The 27,143-nt window shown below is 43.3% G+C and overlaps 1 protein-coding gene across 1 annotated transcript in view; it reads right to left on the bottom strand.

Annotated features, from left to right (window-relative positions):
* MYO9A (myosin IXA) overlaps positions 1-27,143 on the bottom strand; it is a 235,314-nt gene that overhangs the window by 105,590 nt on the left and 102,581 nt on the right. Inside the window, exons 12-15 of the mRNA XM_058665444.1 lie at positions 18,786-18,907; positions 10,365-10,506; positions 8,164-8,359; positions 1,651-1,770 (exon numbers count right to left, since the gene is read on the bottom strand). Coding sequence (XP_058521427.1) covers positions 1,651-1,770; positions 8,164-8,359; positions 10,365-10,506; positions 18,786-18,907 — 580 coding nt within the window. The remainder of the gene's footprint in view (positions 1-1,650; positions 1,771-8,163; positions 8,360-10,364; positions 10,507-18,785; positions 18,908-27,143) is intronic.

The raw sequence follows: 27,143 nt of genomic DNA, 5'->3' as shown, positions 1-27,143 counted from the left end.
ACCTTAGAGGGAGCTGGATCAGAAGTGAAGCAGCCATAACACACCTAGGGAATCCTGGTGCACTGGTAGCAATCTTACTTGCTGTGCTACAAAACCAGCAATTCACTGCTGCCTGAAGCTAACAGTCTTACAGTTCTTAAAGAAAATTTCTCAAACTTGAATTCATAATTTTATATATTATAAAAACTTTTTATTGCTAGCACTTATGGTGGAAAATGGAATAAAAACTATGTAACGGAAAACCCCAACAAGACAAAACTGTATAGACCCATACAACAACACACAATTTCTCCACGCCACCTCTGTTGCATTCAGAGTTTTCCTATTTTGGACCCAAAGCTAGTCTCAGTGGGTCACGCTGAGAGCCATGACAACTACAAAGCAAACTGCACTTATGACCATATTAAGATTTGAACAAACTTAAGCTCCTCCACAAAAATGACTTACAGATGACGTTAAATGATGACCCTTGAATTTAAATATTTAGAGTAGGAAGTACATGAGACTTTAAGAGACATGGCAACAATTAGGAACTATTGAAAAAAAATTTTTTTAATTAAATACTTACATTTTATGTTTCAAAGTGGGAAAACATGTATAATACTCTTTTTCAAAATACATTACATTCTTTTTATCATACCAAGAAAGCAAAAGTAAGAGAGATTGACAAAAAAAATCCACAGCATTTGAGTCTAGAAATTCTATCTGCATTCTTCTTTCACATGCTAAAATAATAAAATTCATGGAAATTCAGTCAAAAAAAAAAAAAAACCTGTAAAGTTAGCAAGCTAAATTTGTGGCAATTTATTAAACGATCAAAACAATTTGTGTAATTTATGTTCATTATACAGAAATTGCTAATTATGTTTTGAATGTTCTGAAAAAATCCATTTATTCCCATAATCGCCATAGCCGAATAAGTATAATCTCACAACAGACAAAAGAACCAATTTGCATGCAGAGTGAGTATAACTATGAGCAAGGAAGGAAATGGAGACCAAGGGCATCTTTTTACACCAATTTCATAAAAAACACAAACAAAACAGGGAATGTGCCATCATTCCACTATTCTTCCTTAAGCTTAAACATCAATGAAATGGGTTTGTTAAAAAACACAGTAAACAGACTGGAAGATTGTAACGTTAAGTGAGTTTAACATTTGCCAATAATACACAAAAGCAACACTACTGATGTTGAAATTCAAGCATAAGCCAGGCATAGAAATGAGATGGGTTTAGAAGGGTATGAGAAAAGTTTTGGGAGCGCTGAATATGTCAATTATCTTGATTGTATCGATAATTTCATGGGTATTTACAAATGTGGAAACATGCCAAACTGTTTTGGTCAACTAGACTATAATGTTAGTTAGGCACTATGCTTTTGAAAACAAAAAATGACCAGGGGAAAATGTCCATTTTTATCCACCACTTGCGACCTGAATGGCAGAAATGGACACAAGTTCAGTAATGGTAGCCAATCATAATTAACAGCAACAATCTTGGCAAATGGGATAGTGCAACAGCCTGGAACACTGCAAACAATGAAGCAGGCCATGCTGTCCCCCTAGCCTGTCCCCTACCCTGGTACAGAATGCTCCTGGTCTCCATTTCCTAAAGGATATATGATGACAAAGAGGATTTGCAGCCTTACTGTACTTCTCTTCCTTGCACCTCTGCAGAATCTCTAAGCTCCTCTGGTGGACTGGGTGTTGGAGAAAGCTAAAACTATCCACACTTTTCAAAACTGTACATGGCGCTGTATCATCATGTCCTTAGGAAGCAAAAGAAAAAAAAGGGGTGGGGGGAGAGAAAAAGACATTACATAAGCCCAACCAAGAAAATCAAGAGTAATGCTGCCAACTATCTTAACCATGTTTAAAACAGTGTCAAATAATAAATCAATTGTGAATAATTTTTCCAATTATGAAAAATTGAAACTCCATGAAATTCCATGAGAAGGGTAAATAAAGGTCCCTTTTGCTTATTCAAATTCTCCTTTTAAATTATCAAAATATTGAATATTGCCACCACTTAAATTTTAAAATGTTTAACTACTAGGGAAATTTCAAAAATAATTTGTATGGTTTGTGTTTTCCTGAATGGGTCTGATATATATCATTAGCATGTAGTTGGCAACACCACAGGAATATTGATGGAGCCCCAAAGAGATCATGTCCAAAACAATTTACCACAAGTTTAAACAATTCTTTCACAGATTCTGCAATTAACCACACTTGTAGGCATCCCAACAAGTGTGTCACTGATGTGTGAAGTGTGAAGGCAAGCGCCAGAGCAGGAAACGCAGCAGCAGTTCTGTATTTACAGATCTGAACGCAAGGGCAGCTTACCACCACTCGGCCAAGTGAGACAGACATCCACTGCCAGGAGGAAAGGGAAGCAAGTACCAAACTCCCAGATGAGAGCGTCTGACAGTGAGTCACCTGAGCAATAAGGGCTGCGTGAGGTGGTCAGCACCATCAAAACTAGCAATAAATGGATTCAGAAGAGAAACCAAGGCTTTGGGGGATGCTGTGCATCGTTTACACAGAAATCACCTCCAGACTTACAGCACATTGTTCACATTTAAATAAGCTTGCCTTTAAGAAACAAAAGTACATAATGTAATAATACACAAATTAAATAATACAAGAACAATGAACTAAAGTTCCCCCAGTGAATTTTACTATATAATTAGAAATGAAATACAAGGGAACCATCTATGAATGGATTTTAAGTCAGAATCAATTTTTAAATGGTAACAGCTTATTAAATTTCATATCAAGAATCCAATTAAAAATACTAACAACTATTTGGCAATAAATTATAAGAAATCAAGAGCTCTACGAAAGGGAGAAAAGAAACAATCATTCAACACATCCCCCCAAAGAACACATGATCTACTTTCTTCTAACATGAACCTGAAAATTTATTACAAATACATGATCACTCCATATAGGAAAGATCTGGAAAATGTCAGTTTTTGTTCTTAAGGAATCATATCACGAAGGAAAAAGCAGTGAAATCGGAGGATGCCATACAATCTGCTAATACACAAGCAAGTCCCAGCTCATCCAACCAGGTCAACAGTTAAATCTCAGCACATTACATTCAAGGAAACTAAGAAATTCAATGCCATTCTCCCTTCACAGGGTTAATAATTCTTTTAACTACTTCATAAAAGAAGGTTGGTGGTTGTGCTTTTACCCAAAAGTGAACCAAAATTAGGGAAGAACAAAGTTCCCATCCCCAAATTCATGTCCAGAAGCTATAAACTAGTTTTAAGACTGACTACCTAGAGAGTGGTGGACCCCACCAGAGGCAGGTGCTGCTCAGTTCAAAACATGAGCCAATAAAACAAATACACGCCATTACGCTTTAAACAACTAGACAGCATTTCATTACTGTCCACATATCAAGTTAGCAGACTCCTAGGACATGCACCCTTAATAGTGTATCTGAACCATAACTGTCAATGCAATGACAAATACAAACCTGCAACAAAAGAAAACTCACCAGTAAAAAATCTTAATGCAAAGATGGGGAACTGAGTGTGAAGAACTATCACTAAATGTCTGAGGATGGAGTTTTTGTTTGCAGAAGTTGTCATGAGCAGAGAGACACATCCAGCTAAGACTAACCAGAGGACTGAACAGAACATGAAAATCATTAAAAAAAAAAAAAAAAAGGAGGAGGCGAGAAAAGAGGGGAACAAAGGCAGAAAAATAACTGTAGCGCAGACTGACAATGAAAAGAGGTGTGTGCATGTAGTTCTCTTTTCTTCTTGCCTTTATGTTCCTAAATCATCTCTAGTGTAACTGGCACACAGGACACACTAGAAGGCAACAATAAGCATGGACAGAGAGGAAGAACACAGGGATAGAAACGGGTGCAATGGCACAGCGCATTAACCTCCTATCTGCAGCATTGGCATTCAATACGGGTGCCAGTTTAGAGCCCCAGCTGCTCTAATTCTGATGCAGCTCCCTGTTAATGGCCCACAAAAGCTACAGAGGCCCAAGACTTTGGTCCCCTGAACCTACATGGCAGGCCAGGAGGAAACTCTTTTTTTTTTTTAAAAAGATTTATTTATTTTATTGGAAAGGCAGATGTACAGAGCAGAGGAGACAGAGAGGAAGATCCTCCATCCAATGATTCATTCCCCAAGTGGCCGGGTGCTGTGCCAATGCGAAGCCAGGAGCCAGGAACCTCTTTCTGGGTCTCCCACACGGGTGCAGGGTCCCAAGGCCTTGGGCCGGCCTTGACTGCTTTCCCAGGCCACAAGCAGGGAGCTGGTTGGGAAGTGGACCTGACAGGATAAGAACCGGTAACCATATGGGATCCCCAGCGCGTTCAAGAAGAGGACCTTAACCATTATGCTATCATGTCGGGTCCAGGAGGAAGCTCTTATTCCCAGCTTCAGCCCAGCCCAACTCTGCCATTATGGGCATTTGGGGAGTGAGCCAGTAGATGGAAGATTCTTTCTCTCATTTTTTCTCTGTAACTTACTTTCAAGTAAAATAAATAAATCTTGAAAGGAAGAAAAATTTAAAAAAAAAAGAAGGAAGGAGAGGAGGGAGGGAAAGAGGGAGAATGTGGGGCTAATCCATTGGTCTGATTGTTTCTGATTCATATCTGAAAGCCTTGAATTCGTGCTAATCATGCCAGCAGTTTGAAGGTTATACTGTAGAACACGGGAAAGTAGGAGAAATTCCTTTCAAACTTAGGGTGTGATTGTAGATGCTCCATTCATATTGAGCTCCCTGGAAACTGCAGCTGAACTACTGGATGTGGGAGAAACACTGAAGAGTTTGAAGGCTGCCTTGTATGTTTGAGTGACAAATAGTTTAGAATGGGTCCAGAGATTATTTTGTGGTAGTTGGCTCCATAAATATCAGAAGAAAAAATTAAGAATCCCACTCCATCTTTTGTTTTCCCCTGTCTTACTAAAGATGGTCTTGAAAACGAGTGTAAGTGTTTTAAGCCGGTTGTACAGCACTGCTTCTGAGGCTTTGATGGGGGTGCAACCACTATCTTTAGATCAGGTCTGGCTCCTACAGCAACTTCACTGCCTGCTGTGACCTGCATCATGAGTTTCTAACAGCAAGGCATTCATTCTCCTTTCAGAAAGCAAAACATAATCTGGGGCTCCTTTCCCTTTTGAGACTCTAGAAGTAGAGCCAAGTGACAATGGGGTTCATTCCTTCACCATATTCTGACCTGGCATTCACTACTCTTTTAGGGTACCTGTAAAAAATATTTCCCTTGGGCCCAGCACAGTAGTGTAGCAGCTAAAGTCCTCGTCTTGCATGTGCCAAGATTCCATATAGGTGCTGGTTCTAATCCCAGCTGCTCCACTTCCCATCCAGCTCCCTGCTTGTGGCCTGGGAAAGCAGTCGAGGACAGCCCAAAGCCTTGGGACCCTGCACCCACATGGGAGACCTGGAAGAAACTCCTAGTTCCTAGCTTCAAAGTGGCTCAGCTCTGGCCATTGTGACCACTTGGGGAGTGAATCAACGGACAGAAGATCTTCCTCTCTGTCTCGCCTCCACTCTTTCCAATCAATAAAGGTATATATATATATATATATATATATATATATATATATATATATATATATATATGCCTTTTCCATTTCAGGAAGAGGTGGAAGCTTTTTTAAGCTCCTGGTTGCAGCATGATTCTTCAACGTTTGGGGGGTTTGTAGGTTTTTTGTTTTGTTTTGTTTTGTTTTGTTGTTTTTGTTTGCTTTGCTATTTCCCTCTTTGGCAGAGAACTCTCCCACAAACAACCATTTAACAAAGCTTTTCGGGCCCGGCAGCGTGGCCTAGCAGCTAAAGTCCTCGCCTCGAATGCCCTGGGATCCCATATGGGCGCCGGTTCTAATCCTGGCAGCTCCTCTTCCCATCCAGCTCCCTGCTTGTGGCCTGGGAAAGCAGTCGAGGACGGCCCAAAGCCTTGGGACACTGCACCCGCGTGGGTGACCTGGAAGAGGTTCCAGGTTCCCGGCTTCGGATTGGCGCGTACCGGACCGTTGCGGCTCACTTGGGGAGTGAATCATCGGACGGAAGATCTTCCTGTCTCTCCTCCTCTCTGTATATCTGACTTTGTAATAGAAATAAATCTTTAAAAAAAAAAAAAAGCTTTTCATATGTGGTGACCCACTTTCTCTAATGACTTCAAAACTGATGGGCACATTTAGCTTCAGAGCACTTTCAAACACTGAACTGATTTCAAATTCATTTGCATAGCTGAAATCATACATTTATTTATTTTGATTCCAAACTGATTTTTCTGGAATAAGTTTGCTCTGAGTGCCTATGGGCTTTCACTGCGGCATTATGCCTGGCAGCTTGTCGAGTCTTTACCAAAAAAATCATTATTTTCAGGCCCAGCACAATAACCTAGTATCTAAATCCTCACCTTGAACGAGCCAGGATCCCATATGGGTGCCAGTTCCTATCCAGCTACTCACTTCCCACCCATTTCCCTGCTTGTGGCCTGGGGAAGCAGTACAAAATGGCCCAAAGCCTTGGAACCCTGTACCCACATGGGAGACCCAGGAGAAGTTCCTAGTTCCTGGTTTCACACGAACTCAGCTCCAGCCATTGTGGCCATCTGGGGAGTGAACCAGTGGATGGAAGATTTTTGTCTGTCTCTCCTTCTCTGCAAATTCGTCTTGCCAGTAAAAATAAATAAATAAATAAAAAAAAGATAATTAGGGATAAAGCACCTTACCTAAGGCCTAACACAAACCACAAAAATTCCTCCTTTCTCTTTACAAGGATATTGAACAGAATTTTAAAATTATTTTGTCAGTGACAAAGAAGTTCCATCTCTGTCACACTCATGGATCACAAAACAGGAGCTGCATCCTGGCTCCAGAGCATCATTCAGGTCTGAGCCATGTGACAGATGCCAGCCCCACAAGCAGTATAACCTGCCTATCCCAGCTGTTTAAGGACTCAATTTGGTAACTTTAAAATCCTGAATCAAGATTAAGAATATTTCTTAGATCTAGAAAGTTATATTACACTTGCCCCTTGGCATCAATGCCACTCTCGTCTATAACTACACCAGGAGCCCCCAGGTTCCGGTTTCTGGCACTATGTATTCCAACACCCCACTGTACCTCTGTATGACATTTTATGTATCCACCCCAATGGTGGGCATTCAGTTTATTTGCCCCTTTGGCTATTAAGAATAATGCAGCAAGAAAACCCTTCTGAAAGTACCTATTTGGACATGAGTTTTCTCTTTTGTTTTTAAGATTTTTTTTTATAGGAGGAGTTACAGAAAGAGATCCAGAGATCTTTTCCATCTTTGGTTTGCTCCCCACTGACTTTAGCCACCAGAGTTTGCCAGTCTGAAGACAGGAGCCAGAAGCTTCTCCTGAGTTTCCCACATGAGTATAGGGACCCAAGAACCTGAGCCATTATCTGCTGCTTTGACAGGCCATAAGCAGGGAGATGGCTCACAAGTGGAACAGCCAGAACACGAACTGGCACTCACATGGGATGCTAACACCTCAGAAGACCCAGCACATATTCCTACCCAGTAAGTAAGAAGGGCTATCTCATGACAGTTTGTTTCCATCTGCATTTCCTTGGTGACAGATGATCTGAGCATCTGCTAATGTGCTTACTGGGATCTGATGCAATTCTGACATCTTATTTTGTTCATTGATTGAGACCATGAAAGTTCTTAATGCTTTCTAGACTGCAGCACACATCATCCGCTCAGGGAAGGGTCAGAAATGATTTCCAGTCCTCGTAATTCTGCTTTAATTATATCTGCCTTCTTGAAAGCTCACAGTCGCCTCACCTTCCCTGACACTGAAGCAGTAATGGACAGAGGGCTAGACATGGGTTCTGGGCATAGCTGTTGGCTCACCGCTAGAGGGCGAGCATATTCCAAGCATGTGTACACTGAGCGTGAGGCTCAGCACCTGTTACTCTTACGAGCTTTCATTAATACCAATGCACTAACACACATACAGCACATGACACACATGCATGACTCATGTCACTCAATTCATCAAATCCAAAACATGCCAGCACATGGTTGGACAATAACATAAATATTATCATGATTCAACTTCTTATGAGGCAACAGAGATAAAATCAAAGACAAAATGCATAGCAGAATGCAAATAAGTACTGCTTACCACTTTTCCTCTGAATGTGTCTTTTCCCAGCTTCCCTGAAAGCAACCACAGCTCTGAAAAAGGCTCGGAGAACTGCCCATCGGAAAACAGCAACGGGATCGATTCCGATCATCCCAGAGATGAAGGCATTCTTGCTGCTCCTCAAAAGAGCTACAATGTCTGGGCGCATGTGATCTGTGTTTTTCTCCCGAAAATCCTGCATGAAAAAGTACCAGCATTATTTTTGGAAAAACCATTATTTTGAAAAGATGACAGGTGATATTTTTGAAACACCAGAACTCGGGGACAGCACAATACACTGCACAAGAACTGACAATGATTTACTTAAGATACAGTAATTTACTTGAAAGGCAGAGAGAGAAAGAGAGCTCATGAGAGCTTCCATCTACCTGTTCACTCTCTAACCGCCTGCAACAGCCACGGATGGACGGGTGAGGCCAAGGCCAGGAGAACTCCGCCCAGTTCCACGCCACATGGGCTACAGGACCCCCAGAACTGTGGTCATCATCAGCTGTCTCCCGGGTGTCTCAGGAGGAACCGGGAGCAGAAATGGGTACTGGGAATGGCATGATGCCTTGCAACCACTGGGATCCCGTGTGGGCGCTGGTTCATGTCCCGGCGGCTCCACTGCCCATCCAGCTCCCTGCTTGTCATCTGGGACAGCAGTCGAGGACAGCCCAAAGCTTTGGGACCCTGCAAACGCACGGGAGACCCAGAAGAAGTTCCAGGTTCCTGGCTTCGAAGTGGCTTAGCCACAGCCGTTGTAGTCACTTAAGGAATGAACCAGTGGACAGAAGATCATTCTCTATCTCCTTCTTTCTGTAAACCTGCCCTTTCAATAAAAATAAGTAAATAAAAAAAATTATACAAACTCTTCTGAATAACCCAAGTAAGAATTTCAAGTAAAAAAAATCAGAGCTTAAAGAGCCTATTTTAGTTTTAGTAAATTATTAAAATTATGACCTTTAAACCTGATGTTAATGAAGATACAGCATCATCACAACTGAAAGAATTTAGTTAATGCAATGCTCAAAGGGAAGATTATCACTTTAAACACACACACTACAAACAAGGCAGGGTGAAGAGAGTGGATCCGGGCATCGTGGCATCTGGGGAATGAGTCAGATCAAAGAGCTCTTATCCTTCTGTCTGTAAACCTGACTTTCTGATAAAAATAAATCTTTAAAAAAAAAGTTGAACTCCTTTAACTTGACACAGAAGCCCTGAAGAATGAACCTAATATCCTCTAAATTAATTTTATGTCATCTCCTTCATTAATTCATATAATCTAATAACATTGTCTTGTTTGTAGTTCAACAACCCAATCTCTTTCCTATTACCCTCATTCATTTACAGGTCATCTCTTTGAATTTAAGTTTGTCAGAGTGGGGCTCACAGATCCACAAATTAAGAAGCAACTGGTTCACCCTCTAATGGAAGCCAATGCATTACTAACAGAATACAGCTCATCTATCTTTATTATACACACGTATGCACGTGTGAGTATGCACACACATACACACACACACCCTATAGGGTAAATACATACATAAGAACTCAAGACCTGTCTAGTTTATCCTTAGAATATTACAAACACCAAGCAGAGAGAAGGACACACAGTGCCTCTCCAACACTTCCTGAATCAATCAGTGTGTGGATCAATAAATAACTTACAATAAGAAACACCTCAAGAGCAAGAAGCTATTTCTCTACTACTGCTAGATCATCATTGTGTTGCCTGGGAAACTAAGCACCTCAGAGGACAGGCTCCAAAAGCAAGTGTTAGAACAGTAATATAATCAGCAGTCCCAAAACAGAAATGGAGATAGTTATGACACTGTCCCTTCCTAGAAGCAGATCCATGAGCAGTGTAAACTCACAGACACGTAAGGGTACATGACGACATGAAGGCTTTGTTACACCTTGCGGATGGAGAGAGGCCACGATGTAGCACGTCATGGGGATGAAGGAACTGGTATGGTAAATATTACCCTTTCCCTATCTACGACAATGGACTGACATCAGACCTATCTGCATAAGCAAACCAACAGAAACATTATCTGAGAAAACACTGTATTTTAGAAAAGCTAAATTTGAGTTTCCATGATATTTTTAGATGTTTCCAAATGTTGCTTACCAAACGCTGACAGCACATTAGACTGCAAGAGACAGAAAGCATCCCTAGTGAGAAACGTACTGACCTTTACCCCATATTTTACTTTCCCAGCATAATGTTTAATGATGAAAGCAGGCTCCATCACTGCCGGAAATTCAATGTAAGGATCGTCTTCATGCTGACGCTTAAACTTGTCTAGCAATGTTTGATTTGTAGCCTGTGGAAAGCTGAATTCAAAAAAAAATAAAATAAAAATAAAATAAAAATACAAAAAGGACATAGTAGTTAGCACAGTGTTTCAAAAACTACATTAAAGTGAGTGACGTTTAACATTTTTTTAATCACATCTGATTCCAATTAGCTAAAGTGTCAGTTTGAAAGGTATTCCTCGAGAAACGAGGGCTCTTCGGCTGTGATCTGTCCACCTGCATGCTGTGCAGGCAGCTATGCTGAGACAGTAACTAAACTCAACACACAGAGCTTAGGGGTCACTGTGCCGTAATACACAAACCAAATCTAATCACGCAGTCAACTTTCAAAAGATCAAATAATCTCTCAATTTGTACAAGTTCTTAAAATCTATAGTCATTCTTTGTTTTGCTATCTCTTCATGTATAAGTATCAATTTTCTTAAGTACAGCAATAACTGTATATATTTCCTTATATTACTTCAAATATGCATCTGTCCACCTACATTCACTGACTGCACTGACTTGAGCATTTCACATCCAAGAATCAAATACACAACAAGCAAAACCAGAATGAAATGCACAACAGGAAAACAAACATCAGAGAAAGGAGAGAGGAGAATGCTTGTGGAGGAGGGTAGCAAACCTATCCAACACTACGCCATTGTCCCACAGTAGAGTACAAGTTCAAGGCCCAGCTCCAGCTCCTCACTTCACCCAGCGCAGACCCTGGAAGGCAGCAGCAAGTGCCCAGACAGCTATGTTCTTGCAACTTAGATGAGAGACTGGGATTAAGTTCATGGCTTCTGGCTCGGGCCCTGGCTTCAAGCACTGAAGGTACATGCAGAGTGAGCTACCAGACAGGATGAGTGGATAAATGTACACATATGCAGGTACATATGCACAGCTCCCCCTGCCTTTCAAATAAACAACTCTTAAAAGTAATTTTTTTAATCGCTAATGGTTAGAAATAATGAAAAAGTTCACAGAGGACTAAGAGGCAATTATGACCTAGATTTCAGGCTGGGTAGTAGTTTCAGATATAAGAAATACCACTGATAAAGAGAAAGAGGCTAGCACTGTGATTTCACAGGATAAGCAATTGCCTGCAATGCCAGCACTCCATATGGGCACAGGTTCAATTAACCTCCTGCTAACAGGCTTTGACCTGGCCCAGCCTGAGCTGTTATAAAAATCTAGGGAGTAAACCAGGAAAGAGGAGATTTTTCTCTCTGTATCTCCCTCTCTTTAAGTCTGCCTTTCAAATAAATAAAAATAGCATCTGCTAAGGAAAAAACATATATATACCTTTCAGAAAACAGTTTAACAGTAGCAACAACAAGAAATAACATAGCAAGAGGTTGAAAAGATGCTGAACATCCAACTGAATGTATAAAGATGCCCGCAAGTTTACAATAGCTAGTTAAGGAATGGAGCTTGGCGTCAGTCAGAGGTTAGATCCCCAGAGACCACGCACAAGCTACCAAACTTTACAGAACTGTTCTTCTAATCCATATAAACTGAATACGACACCACATAACACAGTACTAGCAAAAATAAACAAAGTAGCACAAATACACTGACAATACATAGCATTCTACATGAATTGTATCATCAATTTTTGGTAATCTATTTTTATTGAAAAGTCAGATTTACAGACAGAAAGGGAGACAGAAAGGTCTTTCTGCTAATTCAGTCCCCAAGTAGCCACAACAGCTACAGCTGAGCCGATACAAACCAGGAGCCAGGAGTTTCTTCTATCTCTCCCATGTGGGTGCAGGGCCCCAAAGCTTTGGGCCATCCTCTACTACTTTCCCAGGCCACAGGCAGGAAGTCAGCTGGGAAGTGGAGCAGCCAGGACATGAACCCGCACCCATATGGGATTCTGGTACATGCAAGATAAAGATTTAGCCACTATGCTATTGTGCCAGGCCCTTATCAATTTTTTTTAATGTCACTAACACTACCATTTTCCTAATACCTACTTATTTTTACATTGGAAAAACTTTTTCCTTCCTAAATAATTCCATGAAACGCTCACTCCCAGAGTATAAAGTTGTTTTAAAACATTATTATTTAGATAATAACATCTGCAATTTTTTATGAGATCACATTTATTTGAAAGGCAGAGTGACAGTGAGAAAAGAATTACAGATTTTTTTTTGTCTTCTGGTTAACTCCCCAGATGGCATCCACAGCTGGAAGCGAGGCCAGGGTAAGGTCAGGACCCAGGAAATGCATATGGGTCTCCAATATTGGTGGCAAATATCTAAGAACTGTTTCCTCCTAGGTACATGATCAGGAAGATGAATCAGAAGTACATAGTGGGGGACTAAAACCGGCACTGACAGACCAGGGAAGGCACACCATGTGGCACTGACAGACCAGGGAGGCACACCATGTGGCACTGACAGACCGGTGAGGCACACCGAGTGGCACTGACGGTCAGGAGAGGCACACCGAGTGGCACTGACGGTCAGGGGAGGCACACCAAGTGGCACTGACAGACCGGGGAGGCACACCGAGTGGCACTGACAGACCGGGGAGGCACACCGAGTGGCACTGACGGTCAGGGGAGGCACACCGAGTGGCACTGACGGACAGGGGAGGCACACCGAGTGGCACTGACGGACCAGGGAAGGCACACCGAGTGGCACTGACAGACCGGGGAGGCACACCGAGTGGCACTGACGGTCAGGGGAGGCACACCGAGTGGCACTGACGGACAGGGGAGGCACACCGAGTGGCACTGACGGACAGGGGAGGCACACCGAGTGACACTGACGGTCAGGGGAGGCACACCGAGTGGCACTGACAGACTGGGGAGGCACACCGAGTGGCACTGACAGACAGGGGAGGCACACCGAGTGGCACTGACAGACCAGGGAGGCACACCGAGTGGCAGTATAATGCGCATTATACCACAATACACATTAAGCCCTTGTAATTTTATGCAAAGATTATGGCAACAGACACTGTAAGTTTCACCAATTCCAATCTTACATTTTTATTGAAATGTATTTTCCTTCAGTAGTGCTTCAACTATATGCCTCTCCTACTCAGAAAACCCACAGATCACCAAGGCACAGAGCCAACGTCAAGCCAACACCTGCAAGCTCCTCACAATTCCGATGTAGAATGTTGCACACTTCAAACAGGATGCTCTTCCCCTTGTATCCGGGGTTATCTGCCTTCTAGCTCTCTGAGTAACAGAATAGCTTGCATTTTTCTGTCACTTTTAAGTGGAGAACTTTCAAAAGCAGGACAACCATGAGAATGGGATTTTATTCCAAAGCAGAAAAGATGAAAAGGGAATTTCTTGACAGGTCCTGCATCCAACAGATATCTGTGGTTATCTACCACTTTATCGGGCACAAGAGCTTGGACACAGGGCAGTCAGGCATCACTGCTCACACCAAAGCTCTAACCAAAGTCCCTTCAAGGCTATCTTCAACAGGAGCCTTGGAAACTCACAATGTCTATAGCCCACCTACTATGTGTCTGAATTAACTCATCAGGGTAGTAATAAGCATCAACAGGCTACAAAGTGAACATTCTCATCAAAACTTCAGTCTTTGTTTACATACAGATTCTGATCCAACAAGTCTAGGATGGAAGCCAGGTGACACCCTGAGCCATCCAGAGAATAGTCACTCCCAACATCCTTCTCCAGGGCAGTTCCGAGACTCGACTAACACTATGCCTTGCCCACTGAGTATCACTGTTCATCCTGCAAACTAAAGCTAAAGCTGCCTGACATCACACATGTAGTAAGAGAAAAGATGAATCAAGACTTCTCACACTAACCTGTAACCCTGGAACACTACAAATTCACAACCCAAAGAGAAACACAACTCAGAATTTATTTCTTACTACATATTCCATTCAGAACAAAGTATTTCAGTTTATACCTTCCGCTCCCTAAAGATGACTAGTTTATTTTCAATGTTTTACAGGAAAATGAAAAGGGAAAATTTCACACCTTTCCCTCTTCTGGAATGTTGACTCATTCAGCATGAAGGAGTTCAGGAACCACCACCCCAAACTCCACTTCAGTTTGGACTAAAAGCACTTCAGAAACTGCAAGTGCAGGCAGAACTAGCTTCTCGGTTTACTTCTTTTCAAAAAATCAGAAGAATTCTAAAGGGAAGTTCCATGGGGAATAAATCCTTATACTGAAGAAATAAAACTGGATGGTTACAAAGATCTATACAAATTTGACCAAACAATCTTTATCTTCCACTAGCTTTTCCAAGTATATTTCTCTCACTTCATCACAAATTAATGCGCTCATCCCAAACCCATAGCCTTCTCAGTGCTTCATAAATTTATCATTTATTTATCTAAAAAGTTAATTGGATTTCTGAGCTGGTTGTTTCCTCAGGTCTCTATTTTCATTACAGAATTCCTATGTACAGCCAATGGACACTGAAAGGGGACCCTCATCCTTTCATCGGCAACATCAACATTTCAGAACTGTTGAAACCACCTAGGAAGAACCCTCGAGTACGTGACGCATTGGGACCATGGCTTGCATCACGTAGCCATTCTCCATCCCTGGGTACTGGAATGGTTGCGAGACTGCGTACGGTGCAGTTTGCAAACACATTAACATATGCTGCAGACCGGGATCAGCATGTAGGACAGCAAGGTAAGCTGCCATTTTTGATGCCAGCATTTGACATCAGAGTCCCAGTTCAAGTCCCACCTCCTTTGCTTCTGAAATGCACCAGCGAAGGCAGATACTGGCCCAACCTTGGGCCCTTGTCATCCAAGTGGAGACCAACCTAGAATTCTGCACCTGGCTGTTGCAGCAACTTGGGGGACAAACCAGCAGTTAAACAGACACACCCAAGCCCTGTGTCTCTTCATCTGCCATCTGCATTTCAGATAAATAACTCTCATTAAAAACACATAAAGCAGACAGCATTTATCATCATTTTAATTTTTTATGCCAAAAAAATGTTAAGGCTGGCAGAGGGCAGTTCAGAGATGGATAAAACCCAGTACTTCTAACCTTAAAATGCAAGCATTACAGGAAAACAATGTAAGTGTAATAAAACACTCACAAGTAGTAAGTACAAGCGTACTGGCTACAAGTACACAGAAAGAGTGTATCTCAGCTTTGTCATTTACTACTTGTGTGATCCTTGGCATAAATTACTAGAAACATTTGCTTTTCCTATTATAAAAATGTCTCAAACACAAAACAACTGCTTATCATTAAATTGGTAATCACAATGGTTTCAAAACCAACAACAAAATTCCCAAGGATTTTAAAACCTTGCCAAATACAGACATACTAGAAGTGATGTATGCCAAACAAGTTTAAAGATAACTTTACTTTGGGCCCAGCATGAAAGCCTAGTGGCTATTGCAATCTTGCAACCACATTGCAACCACCTGGATCCGTCACAGGTGTCAGTTCATGTCCGAGCTGCTCCACTTCCCATCTACCTCCCTGCTTGTGGCCTGAGAAAGCAGTAGAGAACTGCCCAAAGCCTTGGGACCCTGCACCCACATGGGAGAGATAGAACAAACTCCTGGCTCCTGGCTTCAGATCGGCTTAGCTCCAGCCACTGCGGCCACTTGGAGAGTGCACCAGTGGACAAAAGACATTTCTCTGCGTATCTCCTCTCTTTATAACTAGCTTTCCAATAAAAATAAATAAATATTCAAAACAAGAAAAAACTATACATTGCCATTCTATTTGTATGCAGTAACTGATGTGTCTTTATGGCATATGCATGAGATGACAAAGAACCTGCCATACAAAACAGAATATTTTTAACAGTAAGAGTCACTTTGGGTAAATACCCTGAACAATAAGCACTTTAAACTGCCTAATGCGGGCTGGCATGGTAGCCTAGTGGCTAAAGTCCTCGCCTTGCAAGGGGCGCTAGTACTAATTCCAGAAGCCCAGCTTCCCATCCAGCTCCCTGCTTGTGGCCTGGAAGAGGACAGCCCAAAACCTTGGGACCCTGCACCCATATGGGAGACCCAGTAGAGGCTCCTGGCTCCTGGCTTCAGATCAGCTCAGCTCAGGCCCTTGTGGCCACTTGTGTAGTGAACCAGTAGATGGAAGATCTTCCTCTGTCTCTCCACCTCTCTGTATATCTGACTTTCCAAAAAAAAAAAATTTAACTAGATCTTTAAACTGCCTAATGCAAGACTCCTGCCTATGATATAGTACGTTCCTACTATTCTCAATCCTAACTTAATGGATATAACAGTAAACCAGCAGACAGAAAACTAAATTCAATTTCTACATGTTTTCTTATTTCAACATGTTTTTAATGAAGACTCTACACAGTGTACTCTCCTCAATTTCCCCAGATCTAGATCTGCCATTTCTTAGTAGAATTAACTACACATAATGTCTCATAAACTGTCAGGAATACTCCTGAGAGGGTAGGTATCTGGCCTAGTGGTGAAGATGCTGGTTAAGGGGACAGGTCCAGGTCTCTCATCAGAGAACCCAGATTCCAATCCCAGCTCTGGCTTCTGATTCCAGCTTCCTGCAAATGCAGACCCTGGGAGGCAGCTGTGACAGTTCACAGATACTGAGTTACGATCTCTTGGATTCAACAGTGCACCAGCCACAGTCACTGCAAGCTTTGCGAATGGCAAAGAGCAAAAGTACTGTGGAGGATGCCATCTCAGTCCTATCTTTCTGAAGCTCCTATTTACATTTTGTACACTAAACCGTATTGGCAAGAATAAAAAGTATGTGGCCGATGCAGCAATTAACTACTGGCACAGTAAGGGCAGCCATCACTATTCTGCTATCTTTTCTCATTCAACATAAGCACTACAAACGTAGCTCATAAAAAGACTGAATTCAAGGAGCAGATCTCTAGGGAAGTGATTAAAACGACACTTAGAATACCAACATTCAATCTAAAGTGCCTGGGTTCAAGTCCCAGCTCCACTTCCACTTTCCACTCCCTGCTCCTCTGCAGTCTGGGAGGCAGCAGGTGACAGACCGGGGACCTGAATCCCTGCCATTCACGACATATGCCAGCTTCCACCAGGCCCGGCTCTGGCTGCTCAGGGAATTTAGAAGTGATCCAGAAAAAGGGAACCCTGTGTCTCTCCTTCACTCACTGGTTTCTGGGTTTTTGTTTTTACTTTTTGTTTGTTTTGCCTTTCAAAAGATAAAATTAAATAACTTTTTTTTAAAGATTTTATTATTATTGGAAAGCCGGATATACAGAGAGGAGGAGAGACAGAGAGGAAGATCTTCCATCTGATGATTCATTCCCCAAGTGAGCCGCAACGGACCGGTGGTGCGCCGATCCGAAGCTGAGAACCTGGAACCTCTTCCAGGTCTCCCACGCGGGTGCAGGGTCCCAAAGCTTTGGGCCGTCCTCGACTGCTTTCCCAGGCCACAAGCAGGGAGCTGGGTGGGAAGTGGAGCTGCCGGGATTAGAACCGACGCCCATATGGGATCCCGGGGCTTTCAAGGCGAGGACTTTAGCCGCTAGGCCACGCCGCCGGGCCCAAAATTAAGTAACTTTTTAAAATCTAAACCTCAGATCTGACAAAATATCCTAGTGACTAAAGTCCTCACTTTACACACCCAAGATCCCATCTGGGCAACAGTTCATATCCCGACCGCCCCACTTCCCATCCAGCTCCCTGCTTGTGGCCTGGGAAAACAGTAGAGGACGGCCCAAAGCCTTGGGACCCAACATCCATGTGGGAGACCTAGAGCAAGTTTCTGGCTCCCAGCTTCAGATCAGTGCAACACCAGTCATTGTGGTCACTTGGGGAGTGAATCATCAAATGGAAGATCTTCCTCTCTGTCTCTCCTCCTCTCTGTATATTTAACTGTAGAATAAAAATAAATTTTTAAAAAATAAAAGTTAAAAAAACTCAATTCAAGAATAAAGGGACATACATCATAAAATAAATACATATCAGGGTCAGTACCGTGGCACAGTGGGTAAAGCCACCACCTAAGACACCTACATCACACATGGGCGCTTGTTAGTATACTGAGTGCTCCACTTCTGATCCAACTCTTCCTGTTAAAGGGCTGGGAAAAACAGAAAGATGGCCCAAGCATTTGGGCCCTGGACACATAAGAGAGATCTGGATGAAGCTCCTTGAACCTGACTTCAGTTTGGTCCAGCCCTGGCCTTATGGTCATTTGGGGAGTAAACCAGCAGATGGAAGATCTGTCTGTCTCTTTTTCTTTTTGCTTTTCAAATAAATAAAATAAAAATCTTGAAAAAATAACAAGAAAGTTTCAACTTAAGATAACCTGAGGAGCCCAATCAACTAGTTAGAATGTCAGAAAGAATCATACTTACTTGCTTTCTTCATCCAAAAGATAGAGCAGTCCTGTTGGTTTTTTGCTAATGAGATTTATGCAACAGCTATTATCAATATAATCTATATTATGCCAGCTGATGCCTTCCATTCTGTACTCCTCCTGGGAAAACCAAATAACACAATAACGATTTATTCATCATGCATAAAATAATACATACGCAATAAGGATTTTTAAAAAGCTTTTAACAGCCATAAAAGAATGATCTAACATTTTTTAAAATATTTTTAACATATTTTTTGAGACAGACACACAAATAGCGAGCTTCCCTCTGTTGCTTCATTCTCCAAATACCTGCACCCAGGATCTGGCAGCCAGAGCAGGGGACGGCACCCCAGTATCCCATATGAGAGGAAGGAACCTAAAACTAGGCAGATATGCCTAGGCAGATAGGCAAAACCCTATCCCCAATAACCACGCTAGAAGGATTTATGATTTCAACTGAACTCTTGATATAATGTACATGAGTTTTGCTTAAAAAGTGCATACATCTGGGCCTAGCACAATATCCTAGCACCTAAAGTCCTCGCCTTATATGCACTGGGATCCCATATGGGCACCACTTCTAATCCCGGCAGACTCGCTTCCCACCCAGTTCCCTGTTTGTGACCTGGGAAAGCAGTGGTGGATGGCCCAAGGACTTGGGACCCTGCATCTGCACGGGAGACCCAGAAGGGGCTCCAGGCTCCTGGTTCCTGGCTTTGGATCAGTGCAGCTCCAGCCATTGCTGCCATCTGGGGAATGAGTCAATGGACAGAGGATCTTTCTCTCTGTCTCCTACTCTCTGTAGATCTGACTTTCCAATAAAAATAACTAAATCTTTTTTTAAAAGGTGATATAACTATTTTGTTTATAATCCCTTTTCTGCAACCATGCCAATCAAAATTGTTGGATTTCTTTTAGTCACATTATCTGATGAAATCACAGAAGAAAAACAGGACAGTATTTGAGGTCAGCACAGTGGCTCAACAGGCTAACCCTCTACCTGCAAGTGCCAGCATCACATTTGTTCACTGGCTCTTGTCCTGGATACTCTAGTTCTGATCCAGCTCTCTATTTATGACCAGAGAAAGCAGCAGATGACCCTGCAGCCATGTAAGAAGCTCATGGTTCCCCGTTTTAGATGGGCTCAGTTCCAGCCATTGTGGCCATTTGGGGAGTGAGTCAGCAGAACAAAGATCTTTGTCTCTCCTCTCTGTATCTCTGCCTTTCTAATAATAGATAAATATAGGATTATTCAAAAAATACAATGGCATTTTTTTTAAATCATAATAAAATGGAGACATTATTTTGGTGTAAAAACCAATATAAAGTCTCTAATAACATGAATTTTTCAACAACTCTGTGAAAAACCTCTCATATGTACTGATTTAAAAATTTCTGCACCAAAAGAAAATGATCTTTCAAATCCACTTTTCATAAACTTTTTGAAATGCATTCATGTATAATGACTGTAAAACATCAACAGGAACTGTGCTTGTTGGATCATCAACAATGATGCAATTTCTAGGAAAAGTGAGAATACCAGCTCCTCCAATGATCAATGGAATAAGTCCATGGAAGTCACATACTCTTTGGCAAAATGAAATCCTAGCAATATTTGTTAAAACTGAAAAGACTCCAAGTTTCAAATTTAAAAGACTGAAAAACTCAGGCCTTAAGTAACTACTTCAAGTACCTTTAAGAAGCACTCATTTTTCCAACCTTGTCCTGTGTGCTGCGAAATATTCTCTTATTTAACCATGCAATGGTTTTATTTTTAAAATATTGTTTTCATAAACAGCCTCCTGAGCATGTCAAGGTTGTACACTAAGGAAGATATCCTGTTTAACTGATAACTTCACCATTCACTGATAATACTTGCTGAAATACTTCCTTTTCATTATTTGCTTACTTATTTACCAATTTTTTTCATAATTACACAGCTTCTCATCTCCTAGACAAGATTTACTTCTTGGGTTTGAAAAACAGGTCACTCTGGCTTGACACATTCCATTCTGACAGGTATTTTTTTTTCTTCACTATTTGTATTCTCTTTATTTAGAATTTCAGTACCTCTTATTTATCTGACAGGCAGAAGGACAAACAAGACAGATAGGACCTGTTATTTGCTATTTCACTACCCAAACACCCACAACAGTGCAGGCCTGTGCAAGGAGGAAACCAAGGGCCAGAAAGTCCAACCACAGGGACACAGTAACTTGAACTTCCTGCAGTAGCAGGGAGCCATAATCAGAAGTCAGAGCTCGGCAATGGACCAATGCATTCGGTTATGGGACATGAGTATCCCAACCATTCGCCCAAATGCCTGTCCCTTAACTTGGTAACTCTATCATTATTTTTACTCTGTAAAGAAGAATGGATCCTAGAATAAACTTGTTACCCTAATCAGGAAATGTAAATGCCTAATGCTTGCCTTGCAGGGATGATTTTTAAAGTAAGAAATTGTTATGTAAAGGTAATTCTTAAAATAAAAGCTTAGCAAATGAAGCTGTCACTTGTAACGTCACCATCCTATGTTTGAGTCATCTCGTATCTGAGCACTGGTTTGAGCAGTGGCTGCTCCACTTCTAATCCAGGTCCCTGCTAACGTGCCTGGGAAGACAGCAGAAGATGGACCAAATGCATGGGTCCCTGCCACACAAGTGGGAAACCAGAACAGTGTTCTGAAGTCCTGGCCAAGGCTGCCCTATTTCTAGCACTTGCAGAAGGAATCAGGAGAGGAAAATTACCTCTCCCCCTCTTACACTCCTTCCCTATCTCTCTGTCATTCATGTAAGTAAGTGAAACCACAAAGAAAAACAATCGAGAAAGGTGCTTTCTCCAGGTCTTCTTTGCAGCATAGATAATAAGCATGATAACCAGCCAGAATGTTAGGATCTGACAGACAGCAGTGTTAGTCCAACATTCTCTTCCCTCTTCTTCTCAGCAGTAATCCAAATCCTTCTTTACACCTATTTTACTGTTCTCTAATCAGAGCCACATAATACATGTTACTTTTTTTAAAAAACTCAATGTATCGGGCCCGGCGGCGTGGCCTAGCGGCTAAAGTCCTCGCCTTGAAAGCCCCGGGATCCCATATGGGCACCGGTTCTAATCCCGGCAGCTCCACTTCCCATCCAGCTCCCTGCTTGTGGCCTGGGAAAGCAGTCGAGGACGGCCCAAAGCTTTGGGACCCTGCACCCGCGTGGGAGACCCGGAAGAGGTTCCTGGTCCCGGCATCGGATCGGCGCAGTACCGGCCCGTTGCAGCTCACTTGGGGAGTGAAACATCGGATGGAAGATCTTCCTCTCTGTCTCTCCTCCTCTCTGTATATCTGGCTTTCCAATAATAATAAAAATCTAAAAAAAAAAAACCTCAATGTATCTTTGAGAGACACATTACTGTTGCTGGAAGTGCCTAAAGTTCGTTTGTTTACATTGCTGTATGGCAAGAGTTGTGAAACACCACCATCATTTTGTTTTGCCTATGGCTGTTTTCTGGATATAACCACAGAATTGAGACCATACGGCCTTCACATGGTGGTGGTGGGGGGGTGAATGATGTTTTCAAAGTTGATCAGGGTGGGAAGGATTAAAGATTAAGCAAAAGTGGATGAGACTAGTGTCCCAAATTTCCTTTTTCTTCTTCCTATATCATGGAAATGGGGGAAATAAGGGGAGAAGCTGCACCCAGCCTCCCTCCCACTTCAGTAACCAGGGATGGGGAATAGCCACCTGATGTCATCCTAGGGTCCCCAGTGTAGAGCATGCCCCAAGAGTTCTGTTTAGTGGTTTCTCTAATTCTGAAATGCTGTCAACCTCATCAGTCCAAGAATGAGGAAATCCTTCCAAGGTCCATTAGCAGACATAGTCCAACTTAGAGTCTCCATTTACCAAGATACTTGCTGTCAACACTTGGCTAGCGTAGCTGAGCAATTTGTTCGGCCCTCCTTCTTTTACTATGGTACCAGATGTCCTCGACAGAGCCCAATGGACTGCCATATCTTCCATGTGCATCTGGGCCATTCATTGCTCCCTATTATCCACTGAGGAGGCCCAGTTCGGCCACATGCACTCCATGATCAGACCAAAAATGCTGCATCTCCCCATGGTTTGAGTTCAACTGGGGGGATCCCCACAAAAACCTCATCTGATGTGATCCCAGAACTGATTCACATGTGCTTATCAGTATGGGTCTAACTCAGTCCATCACCGACCTCAGTCTACACACACAGGTAGTTGCAGTTGCTGGGTCCATCCTATTTCCAACCCCGTCTCTTATTAAAATACTGGATTTTATGGCCTAACCCAACCCTGCCCATCACACACTTGGCCCTCACATACATCAGAAGGATCTGCAGCCTAGTCAGGGACTCCCAACAACCCCTCACCAGGCACAAACCATGCCTTGGTTCCTATTGCTTGGCAGTACGTACAGCAGACTGGTCCAGTCTGTCCCACATCCCATTCAGCTCTTACGCATCAATGTGAGTTGAAGCCTAGTTCAACCTTACCAACCCCATTATACAGTCCACACCCCTGGCAGGTGACACCACCTATCCAGCCAGGCCTGCCCCCAGCTCTGGTTCTCATGTTCACAAGTGGGAGCTGCAGCCCCCATCAGAGAGGCACCTACAAGCCCCCTGCTTGTGCACTGGAAAACATCCAGGGTGGCTTAAGTTCTTGGGACCCTGCACCAATGTGGGATACCCAGAAGAGTTCGCTGACTACACATAGGCTCAGCTCCAGCCACTGAGGTCATTTGGGGAATGAGTGAAATCAGCAAATGGAAGATCTTTGTCTCTCCTTTCCCTCTTTCTCTCCTTCTATCTGTAACTCTGCATTCCCAATAAAAGTAAACTCTTTAAAGAAAAGAAAAATATTAGCTGCTTCTGTTATATTATCCTTTGTGCATAGTCTTAGACTGTGTTTCTTAATGTTTGCTAAATATTAAAAGGAGCTGGCACTTTGATTGGGTTAAGCCCTGCCCGAAACAGTATCATCACACCTGAGTGTTGGTTTGAGTCTTCACTGCTCCACTTCCAATCCAGCTCCCTGCTAAAGTGCCTGGGGAAAAGCAACAGAAGATGGCCCAAGTGCACTGGCTATATAGTAGAGCTGGACAGAGCTCCTGGCCTCAGCCTGTCCCAGTCCTGGCAGTTGGAGCCATGGAGATAAGATATCAGCAGATTTTTTTCTAATCCAATCTAATTAATTCTGTATTTTGAGTAAACTATCTTTAAAACACACACCCTTAACAAAACTGGATAATAAGCTTATCCTGAACCCCAAAGCGTGTTCAAATTGTTTTTTTTTTTTCCTACTGCACACAGGGAATTTGGTCAGACGGAAATTATTTCTACTTTCAACATTAGTAAACCAACATTGGAGCTGCCTTGACTTGCAATGTTCTTTATGAAAATATTTGCATTTACATAAGCAATTTAATAATCAGAGTCAAATGAACTTCATCTACTTCCTTTCTAACATATATATTGTTCTCATGTAGAGCTATTTGAACACTTACTTTTCCTCTAATTTAGTTAACAATGATATAGATTCACCACTTCTTCATAATTTTCACTGCTCTTCATGCCTTCCTACATCTCTGAGCTATAATCAGGGACCTGTTAGTTACTGCCTAAATTACAAGTCTTGGCTTAAAGCAAAAATATCCTCTTCTCTTCTAGCTTCTATTGCAGATGTAATTTTAGCACGAGGATGATCTCTTCTTCCAGTGAAAACTGGATTTTTTCTCTATGCAGCTGGTCCTGAGAATACTAGAAATTGACACTATTTTGTGCTCGCTTTGGCAGCACATATACTAGAAACTGACACTATTTTAACCCAAGGGTTAAAATTATGAATGATGAAAATGGAAACTCATTCCTCATGGTAATCGGCCCACAGCTGGTTCATCTTTACTGTTAACATGCACCCTCAAGTCCTCAGGAGCAACCAAGGCTCTTTCCCTTGCCACACCTACTGGTTGCATAAACCAGGGATGACAGCAGACTGAGCAGGGTCAGGTTCCAGCACCTGCCAGTCAGAGCTGGCACTGAGAGCAGGCCAGGTCAGGTCAGTAGCATCCAAAGGCAAAGGCCAACACAGGCGAAGGACTATACCAAGCTGGGTGAGACCAACCACTGCCACATGCAAAATCTGTGGCTGGGAACAGGCCTGGCTGGAGTACTAAGAGGATGCCCTGGCTGGATTGTGGTTCATATTATGAAGGCCAGAGTGGGGGCTGCTGCCTGCTCTGGACATGGCTGCAGTGTCCCTTGGCACAAATGTGGACTGGGTCTGTGGTGTATCAGACTGGGCTAGACTACAGCACCCACTGGTGCTCATGAGAACCAGGGTAGTGTAGGATGGCCTAGGCCAGGTCTCTGCCCCTCCTGAGCCATGTGTGAGCTGTGTCTGGGTGTGGGTCAGGCTTGGTTGGGCTGTAACACTCAATGGTAAAAACTGGAATGTGTGACGACTGCTCAGGAAGGGCCACTGTTCCTGCTAGGACAGGAGTTGCACTAGTAAGTAAGGTTGGCCCATGGACCCACTGATGGGCAAGAGATCTGGCACTGGCAGAGGTTCCGATGGAGGAACTGGGGGAACTCCTCTGTCAGGACACAGTCCCTGCAGGTGAGCACAAGAACCACAATAGGGAACAGCCCAGACTAGGCCATGGAATGGTACCTACTAGTATATATTTGGCTCAGGTCTGGGGCAAACCAGGGTGGACCAATTCATATCACCTAATGATGAATCCAAGCACCAGAATGGAATGTGGGTTGGGCCGGGTTGGGTCGCAACACAACCCATTTACATGAGGGCCAGGACTGGGGGCTGGCTGGGCTGGGCTAAGCTGCAACCCCCACCAGAGTGAGCTGGAATGTTGGGGGTTGGACCGAGCTCAGCCAGGCTACAGCAACCCCTGGCAAATGCCAAGGTGAGGAAGGCCATGCCAGACTGGGCAGCAGCGCCCAACCAGCATATGTGAGACCAAGGGGGGAAGGAGTGAAGCCAGTAGAGGGGGGTGCGATGGGCTTCCCTGCTGGACCACCACTCCCACTGTGGAGCTTGAGAGCTGGGATGGGGGCAGACCAGGCCAGGCAGGGATACAACACCTGGTGGCCTCATGTGAGATGGATTAGGAAAATGCCAGACTGGGTTGACTGTTCCGACCGGTGCATGCATATGTTAGAATTGGTGTGGGTTTGTTGGACTTTGCCACATCATCAGCAGGCAGATCCTGGCACAGGAGGCAAATTCTGTCAAGGTAAACCACAGAACCATCTGGAGAGTGCAAGATCTGAGAATGGGAGTGGGCCCATTAGGGAGACAGTGGGCACTTCACTCTTGGGTTGCCACTCCCACTGATGAGCATGAGAACCAGGACTGTGGCAGGCATGGCTAGACAGAGTGACACTAGCTGGCACATGTGTGGGCTATTAGTGGGGCTGGTTGAGTTGAACTAGACTTCAATGCCCATTCACACGTATGAGAGCTGAATGGGATGAGGGACAGACTGGACCTGTCTGCTGTACATACTGGCAAGTACCAAGAACATGGGCATGGGGCGGGCCTGGTAGGGGTCATTGTGGGTCGCTCTGACTAGGCCGCAGTTCCCACTGGCATACGTGAAGGCCAAGTGTGTGGTGGGTAGAATCAGGATGGGTTGCAACACCCCTGGGTTTGTGTAGAAGAAAGGACTGAAGACAACTGACAAGCAATTGCAAACACCAGCATGTGCATAAGCTGATCGGGGCAAAGAACTGTGCCGGACCCTGTACAAGAATCAGGCCTAGAATCACTTCAAGTTTCTTTGGGGAACCCCCAAACTGAACTCCTGGACTCAGAACCCCAACTATGGAGAGAACTTCAGGCTCCATGGTCTGATCGTACAGTGCATGTGTCAGAGCTAGGCCTCCTCAGTGGCTTAGATAGAACAGTAGACAGCATATCCATGTGCACATGGAAGACATGGCAGTACACTGGAGTCTGCAGAGAACACCTGGTACCACAACAGAAAACGGAGGACAGAACAAATTGATCAACAACCCCAGCCAAGTTTGGCAGTAAATATCTGGGCAAATGCAGACTCTAAGGTGGACTATGTCAATTAGGGGATTCTGGAGAGATTTCATCATGCTTGGAGTGGAGAGATCGGCAGTAATTCAGAACTGTTGAACTATCAAAACCTCTTGAGCAGGACCCTCAGAGCACGCCCCACATCAGGGACCTTGGGGTGGTTTTGGGTGGCTGTTCTCCCTCCATCTCCATCCCAGGGTGCAGAGGCATTTGGGAGGCTGGGTGTAACTTCTCTCTTGTCTCTCTCCTTCCCCCAGAAACGGGAAGAA

This window comes from Ochotona princeps, chromosome 6 (genome assembly GCF_030435755.1).
Source record: "Ochotona princeps isolate mOchPri1 chromosome 6, mOchPri1.hap1, whole genome shotgun sequence".
Taxonomy (NCBI): Eukaryota; Metazoa; Chordata; class Mammalia; order Lagomorpha; family Ochotonidae; genus Ochotona; species Ochotona princeps.
The sequence above is the reverse complement of the archived record's forward strand: the minus strand, read 5'-3'. Positions and strand labels throughout refer to the sequence as shown.